Source organism: Acipenser ruthenus, chromosome 15 (genome assembly GCF_902713425.1).
Source record: "Acipenser ruthenus chromosome 15, fAciRut3.2 maternal haplotype, whole genome shotgun sequence".
In the NCBI taxonomy this organism is placed as follows: domain Eukaryota; kingdom Metazoa; phylum Chordata; class Actinopteri; order Acipenseriformes; family Acipenseridae; genus Acipenser; species Acipenser ruthenus.
This window is the reverse complement of record NC_081203.1, coordinates 30,737,622-30,745,807: the sequence shown is the minus strand read 5'-3', so window position 1 is coordinate 30,745,807 and position 8,186 is coordinate 30,737,622. Positions and strand designations below refer to the sequence as shown.

Below are 8,186 nucleotides of genomic sequence, written 5' to 3'. Positions count from 1 at the left end.
TATCACTAATAATTACATCAGCAAACTAAAGTAGCACTTGGTTTGTTGTAAACAGATATTGTACTGCTCATAGCCTTGTATGGGCAAGAATGGAAGCATGATTGGATTATAAAGCATCCATTTTTATGACATGCTACCAAAACTTCAAACAAAAAAAAAGCAGTCTGTTGAGGAAATACATACAGTACATTCTTTTCATATCCTGCCAAGGAAAAAAAGTCATCCATTTTCTGATATCCTAATAATTATGTGTTTATGTTAATGGACAGGCTTGTTATTGGACACTTATTGTTTTTACTCAATCCCAAAGTTAGCAACAAAAATATAACTTAAAATACATTTTAACATTCTGGGCAACTGAATCAAAGTTTTAAGGGATGATGGGCAATGTTAAGCATCCATTCAACAAAATCTTCTAGTGCAGTGGTTTTCAAAATTTTTAGGCCCTGTACCCCTTTCCAAAAGATCTAGTCTAGTGAGTACCCACATCTGAGATAGGGTCATAATATACCTATGAAAATAGAAAAAAATGTATTTTCTAATTACTAGGCTTAAGTACTTACTGATGTTAACTGAATATATATATATATATATATATATATATATATATATATATATATATATATATATATATATATATATATATATATATTAAAAAAATGCTTACCATGTGATGGAAGAATCGATTTCAGTAAAACTACACCAATTAATAAACAATGCAGCCCAGACACAAGGGTATGTTATTCTGTATTTTAAAATGAACGAATAGGACTTCAAGTTACAAAAAAAATGTAAGCGGGTCATTAAAAAATATTATTAGTAAATTATTTCAAAATCTAGACCAATAAGTATGGCAAAACGAGTCCAAAAACAGACTGCTTTTGAAAAACAAAACCTAGGGTTCTAATTTAAAAAAAAAATCAGAAAGCCTACACACTGCAGAACCACCGCCCTGCTGTTTAAATACGTAATTTAGCCCTTGTGCGCTCAACGCTCACGCGCTGTCAGCAGCTGGCTGGGTGTTTATAGTTAACCTCGCCCAACAGAAAGGAAACGTACACCAGGACGGCTGTGGTTTTATTTGAAAGCAGATTCAACATTGTTAATTCGATTGCTAAGTTGCAAAGTACTACAATGTGGTAATAATAATAATAATAATAATAATAATAATAATAATAATAATAATAATAATAATAATAATAATAAACCCGTTGTTTACCATTACAGGATTTTTCTCGCATACCCCCTGAGGAGCGCTCGAATACCCTCAGGGGTATGCGTACCCCAGTTTGAAAACCGCTGTTCTAGTGTATGGACTATTTGATTTCCTATTGTAAGTTTATTTGTCGGAATAGTTACTGCATAGTTAATGTATCTAGATATTGTTTAAAAATGTGCGTTTGACAAAGATCTGAATTAGGAAACAAAATATGTATTGTTTTTCAACAAGAAAGGACACATAACACACTGTGTACACTACATTAAAACACTTAAACCACATTACAAAATCATTCAGTATTTTTAACAGTATTTCACTGTTTCAGAACATTAGATTTAGGATATAATTTCATAGATCGCTTACAAACATAGGCAGTTAATTCTAGAAGCCAATAACATTTTTACTCCATACAAATATAAAAATACATTCATTGGTCTAGAAAAAAAAATACACAGGTACAAATGTATATTAGAGAGGTCCTGTACATTCTATATTGAACCATATGGTAATTATTTTATTATTTCTTAGCAGACGCCGTTATCCAGGGCGACTTACAATTGTTACAAGATATCACATTATTTTTACATACAGTTACCCATTTATACAGTTGAGTTTTTACTGGAGCAATTTAGGTAAAGTACCTTGCTCAAGGGTACAGCAGCAGTGCCCCCCCACCTGGGATTAAACCCACGACCCTCCGGTCAAGAGTCCAGAGCCCTAACCACTACTCCACACTGCTGGTTCTATCAGTCTGTCTCTGAAACCCATATTGTGTGTAGGTTTTATATCAAGGATCAATATGTTAAGGCAACGCCTGGTAATTCACTGAGAAAGTACATCTGATTGGGAAATTAATCACAAAATGTCTGCCCATATTAAATATATAAAAATGGAAATTTGAAACTCTTTTACTGTTTGACATAAAAACATGATGTATGTCATAGTTGTACAACATCTCTATAACCCATATATGTAAGTGAGTAACATTTAAAATGATACCTGAAATGGTTGCCTGTTTTTTGCAGCATTTTTTTACAGTTTACATTTTTGGTTGGTTTTATAGTTTAACATTTTTAATTCCATTCAAATTCACATACTGTACTTATTTGTTACTTACATTTTTATTACCTTACTGGCATCTTAGAAACCTTGTAGACTCCTTGTATTAGGCTTAGAAAACAAAACTCCTGACCTGTGTAGTGTAAAGAGTATTTTAGTCTTTATAGAGATTATTTTATAAATTCAAATCATGATCTGGTCCACCTTGGAATCTGGGCAGTACAGTACAGTAAGTTAAGTACATTAATACATATATTTGAAAGTCTTAAACAATTAAACAAAATGTTGATTACAACTGTAGTGAAGGTGGTGTAAAGAATATTGCATTTTACTGTCAAAGTAAAAACAAAAAAAACATGTACAAATAAATCTATAAATCTATAAAACACGTACATTTTATTGAAATAGATGTTTATAAAAAATATATTTATATATTTGATAAAACTGTAATGTGAAATTATTTAACACATTGCCATCATTAATTAGTTGCTTTTATTTAATAGACAAAATTGGCCAAATCTGTTGGCCAGTATTATAAATAATCATTTTGAATTCGAATGGTTGTGGCTGCAAAAACACTCAAATGCTGAAAAGTCTCTGTGGGTGTACATGCAGGAAACACATTAAACAAAAGAAGCACGCAGAGATTAGATGGTTGTTGTATTTCCCAGCAATATCAATGTATTGCTATATGCTCAGAAAATGTTCAACTAATTCATATGTAAATGAGACAAAACACAATATTTCCAAAGAACAAATCACAATAAATAAATACATAAATAAATGAATTTAAAATAAATAAATAAATGCAACATCTAAAAAGAAAACTGATTTAAGTAGTGCAGCCGTACATAATCAAAGAATAGTGTGTAACGAAAAGGTTGTCTAGTCAATTGATCTAACAGTGTCAGATCTAATTACCAGTATTCATTCAATCATTCAATAGGGCTCTTGCCTGCATTTTGCACATTGTTGCAGACAGAAATGTACTGTAATTAGCTGGGATCAATTAACTATTCCCCACGATGTACTGATAAGAATAAGTCATGCCACCGTACACAAGTATGTATTCTAATTAAAATAAACAACCTCATAACATTTACCAGTATTGCTACAGTTCATTAGGCATAACTCGAACCAAGAGATGCACAGAAATGTGGACCAGTCCATTCAAACTTACTGACATACAAGTAGGTGGGGATCACCAACTCTATTTCTTGACTCTGTGATGTCTCTCTTGTCCCAATTTCTCACAGCAGCAGATTTTATCCATTAAATAATTATGGTTGAAAGAACATGTCCCTAACTCAGGTGGACTGTGCACACTCATGTGTTCAGCAAGTTATGTTTTAACAGCCTGTAACATACACGATCTCCTGTTGCTATACCTTAGACTCCTGGGTTTTCAAAGCAGAAGATAAATGACTAAGTTGTGAACTTTTAGCCTTTGTCCACTTTCTTAATATTTGCTTAAACATGCCTTTTGCATTCTTTCTGAAATGCTTCCCCACAAAAACATATAAGATAGGGTTTAGACAGCTATTACTGTATGCTATATATGTAGATATCTGGATGCCAACATCAAGTATTTCCTCCCAAAGGCATCCTGAAATAATTTTGAAAAAATAAAGGGTGTCAAGAAACATTACAATTTGGAATGGTATCCAGCAGAAGAAGAACACCAGAAGCACAGCGAGGATCATGTGGGTTGCCTTCTTTTCATGTCTAACTGCGCTGAATTTTTTCATTACATTGTTGTTCAGTGTTTTGATGATATGATAACTGCAAAAGGCGATAACCGCAAAGGGAATTAGGAATCCAATGATATTAGTAACCAGGTTGTGTCTGACTTGCCAGGCGTCATGAGGATATGCAAGGTAGCATGCTGTCATGTTGAACTCTGGGAAGTATTTTACAGTCCGAAACAGCAGGACCGGCAAGCTCATAAGAAAACCAAATACCCAGATACAGAGACAGATCACTTTGGCCCAGGTTACATGCCTCTTTCTCCCTGTGGACATTGTTTTCACTAGGGCCAGATAGCGGTCAATGCTAACCAAAACCAGAAACATGAGACTGCAGTACAGATTTAAACTGATTGCTATGTTTACAAGGCGGCAGAGGAGTTCTCCAAACTCCCAGTTGAACTTGTTGGCGACGGTCACAGCCCAGAAGGGTAAACAGGACACCATCACCAAGTCTGCCGCTGCGAGGTTGCCCAGATAGATCTCTGCTACAGTGCAGCGTTTCTTGCGCAGGCAGAAGACACACAGGACAAATGCGTTCCCTACAACACCCAGCACACAAATGACTGCCATAAAAGCAGGTTGCATAGTATAGAGCCATCCCCATTCCCGATCTGAAGGGCAGTCACTCGAATCCAAAAGGTTGCTGTCAGGATAGCTTGCTGGGTTTGGGGTTTGGACACCCTCTGAAGTGTTTACAACCATTTGGAAGCTGTTAAAAGAAAACAAGTACTTATTATTATACAAGACACAAGAGAATTTGAGGGAAACAAGGTTATCCACCTATCCATGTAGATATTACCTTTCCCATATTTGCTATCCTTTTTGTCAAACATACAACACCTTGCAGAATTTAAACAGGTCTGTGACAGAGCATAGGTTCTGCACATGGGTGCACACTGAGAAGTGGCTCAGGTGCAGAGGAACAGCCTGGGGCCAAGATGACTGCCTTTGCACAGCCACATGCCAAGTAAAATTTGTAATTGTTTAATTATTTTACTATTTAATAGAACAGTGTGGAATGTGGTCAGGTGGGAATTGAATTATTGAAGTCAATTACCTCTGGCCACACCCTATAAAAGAACATAGGACATGTTTGTGGGAGAGTGTGTAGGAGCGTGTAGTGGAGTAGAGTAGAGTAGAGTGAGAGACAGCGAGAGAGAAAGAGCGAGCGAGAAGGACAGAGAGGAGCAGATAGTGCTTTCTGTTTATGCACCAGCATAGTCAAAGCTTGGGTGCCATTTTGTTCGAACACTTTTATTAACACAAATACAAATAAACAAATAGTAGAAAAAAATACAGATTTAAACAACACATTAATAAACACAACAGAAAGTTTAACACATACTGTATATCATAACATATACAATTCTTCATTTTTATAGAATGTCATGCTAAAAAGCCAATAACTGTAAGGTTGCATATACTGTCATAAAACAATGAAACTGTAATATTCAACTAATTACTGTATATAGTTATATAATGTTATATTTTTCAATTTATACAAAGCAGAAAAGCCATTATAGAGCATCTAGAAAATGCAGTTACAACATCAGAATTTATATTAATAATTAAACTTCTTCATGGTTTGCTATTGTTAACAGTAAATATTGGCATTTGCATAACAACTTCTTGATTTCTGAGCTGCTTTTACTTGATGACAGAGTAGCAGAGAGTCCAAATTGACATTGATGTTTCAGTCACAGAGAGGATCTTAAGGTAAACGAGAATTTGGATCTATTAGAGTCACCCCTTGCATCCCCTTTTCCAAATAGTTGTTTAAACAGCTGGCCAGCTTTCTTCCTGAAGCTTTTTCCCACAATGACATACAGGATTGGATTCACACAGCTGTTACTGTAAGCAAGATACGTGGTTATCTGGTTGCCTACTTCTAATGCACATCCATTTAAAATACCGGCTTCTTTAAGGAAGTCGAGGAATGTTACCACATGGAATGGAACCCAACAGAAGAAGAAAACCAGAAGCACTGCAAGGATCAAGTGGGTTGCTTTTTTCTCAGTTTTGCCCTGACTGAATCTTTCCATTGTGTTACTCCTCAGTGCTTTTGTGATCTCAAAAGTACAATAAGATATTATTAAAAATGGTATAAGGAATCCAATTATAATAAGCACAAGGTTGTTACTTATTTCCCATTTTTTTTCACTGCCTTGCGGATAATCAAGATAGCAAAATGTACCATTGTATTCTGGGAAGTCCCCTACAGTCCTAAAAACAATCGTTGGAATGCTCATAAGGAAGCCAAATGCCCAGATGCCAAGGCAGCTCATTTTGGCACAAAAGACACTTCGCTTTCTTCCATCAGACATGGTTTTCACCAGCGCTAGATAGCGGTCAGTGCTAACCAGCACCAGAAAATAAATGCTACAGTACATGTTCAATATGATACCAATATTGACAATCCGGCAGAGAAGTCCTCCAAACATCCAATTGCCACCATTGGCGATGGTCACAACCCAAAAGGGTAATAAACACATCATCACCAAATCTGCTGCTGCTAGGTTGCTTAGGTAGATCTCTGCTACCGTGCAGCGTTTCTTGTGCAGGCAGAAGACACACAGGACAAATGTGTTCCCTATAATACCCAGCACACAAATGATTGTCATATAAGCAGGTTGCATGGTTTTCAGCCAACCCCACGCATTATTTGTAGGGCACTGACTTGAGTTATTGAAGTTGCTCCAGGCTTCTGTAGGGTTTTCAGGACTTGGGATCAGAGCAGGATATTCAGTTGTGTTGGAACCCATTTGGAAGCTGTTAAGAAATAGTTGTCTTATGAAAGTGGGATATTATTTGAGAAACTTACTTAATTATATAAAATAAATTAATTGAAACAAGAAGGGAGCTAAAGGTGGAGCCAATTATAAACAGCTTACTGGAATTACTGAGAGAATTATCACTGACTTTGATGTCCATAAAGTATGCATGTATTTAACATCTTCAGTTGTATCTTAAGAATCGCTCAACCAACTGAGATGAAACCTAATCTGAGTTATTGCAGGATCATTTTTATATTGATTTCATTTGTGGTAAATTGTGTGAATATTATCATCTGAACAATAATCCAATGGGGTATATAAAACATCCCATCATAGATCCATATTCAATGACTTTTAGTTGTGAAAAATGACATTATAACTACCTAGAAATTCATGCAGTAAACAAAGCAAATGTGAACTAATTACTGTATATAAAACAAACAAACCCTGTGTTAACTATAGGACACCCCTTCAAATTCCATAAACTTAAAATAACAACTGCATGCCTGTCACTTGCAATCAGTGGCATACTGCATTACTGCCAATGCACCAGATGAGACATCATATGAAGGCCTGCTCTGGATCTATCATCTCTTCAAAGGGGACTGGAATCTCCAATTCTCCTTGGCAGGTGTTTACAATAATAAGCCTCGATTTAAGTTACATATCCCTGTTTAAGGAACACCCAGTCTCAAAAGGAAGACGGGCAAAAGGTAAATGAGAAACGGATGCAATTACAGATTTTCTTTGACCAGATATAATTAGCTAAGTCACGCATTACAGCACTGTGGGAAATAAGCCCTGCCCCCTGCCTGTGCTTTCCAATACTGAATCTTACAACTGTGGAGTGATTGCAGTCAGAAAACTGAGCCACTTGATGAGAACTCAACACAACTCTTGAGACCCCAATTGCCAATTTCATTTAGATGAAAAAAGCCTATTTATACTACTGTACTAAGCTTTAAGCATTTCTCGATTGTCTCGGAGTAGCCACTTCGATTGATCCTTTATTCACCCAAGCATGACCTTTGTATAATGTATAAGATACTCAATGTATAGCCAGTTTAGCTATGCCTTGTGCATTCCTTATGCTGGTCAGTAAAATGTGTTTTTAAATACCAAAGGAAACAAATGCTGTGTTGGTTTATGAAGAACAAATTGGTTTTGAATACCATAAAACAGCAATGTCGTTATGCTCTGCAGTACAGTGAGGGTAAAAAAAGGTTTTGATTATATTAATTCTTGGCATTCTTCTTGTATTTTAAACTGTTCTTCAGCAAAAGTAGGTTAGCACTGTACCTAATAGTAGAGTAGGATACTGACTCAGTTACCAAGACATTCTACCCAAGATGAGTTCTTCTGACTGCTTACAGTTAAGGGATTGCT

General features: G+C 35.8%; 2 protein-coding genes across 2 annotated transcripts; both read right to left on the bottom strand.

Annotated features, from left to right (window-relative positions):
- Positions 1–815: 815 nt before the first annotated feature.
- On the bottom strand, positions 816–6,792 carry LOC117416859 (B2 bradykinin receptor-like). The gene is made up of 2 exons (XM_034905196.2): positions 6,704–6,792; positions 816–4,735 (listed from the first exon to the last, which is right to left on the bottom strand). Exon 2 carries the CDS (start codon positions 4,726–4,728, stop codon positions 3,661–3,663), a length of 1,068 nt encoding a protein of 355 aa, XP_034761087.2. The 5' UTR covers positions 4,729–4,735; positions 6,704–6,792; the 3' UTR covers positions 816–3,660.
- On the bottom strand, positions 4,745–6,788 carry LOC117416868 (B2 bradykinin receptor-like). Its single transcript, XM_058987835.1, has one exon. The coding sequence runs from the start codon at positions 6,786–6,788 to the stop codon at positions 5,724–5,726; it is 1,065 nt and encodes a 354-aa protein (XP_058843818.1). The 3' UTR covers positions 4,745–5,723.
- Positions 6,793–8,186: the final 1,394 nt, after the last annotated feature.

Bases quoted from the DNA above. Each gene is read 5' to 3' on its own strand.
- LOC117416859 (XM_034905196.2), bottom strand. From the start codon at position 4,728: ATGGTTGTAAACACTTCAGAGGGTGTCCAAACCCCAAACCCAGCAAGC.
- LOC117416868 (XM_058987835.1), bottom strand. From the start codon at position 6,788: ATGGGTTCCAACACAACTGAATATCCTGCTCTGATCCCAAGTCCTGAA.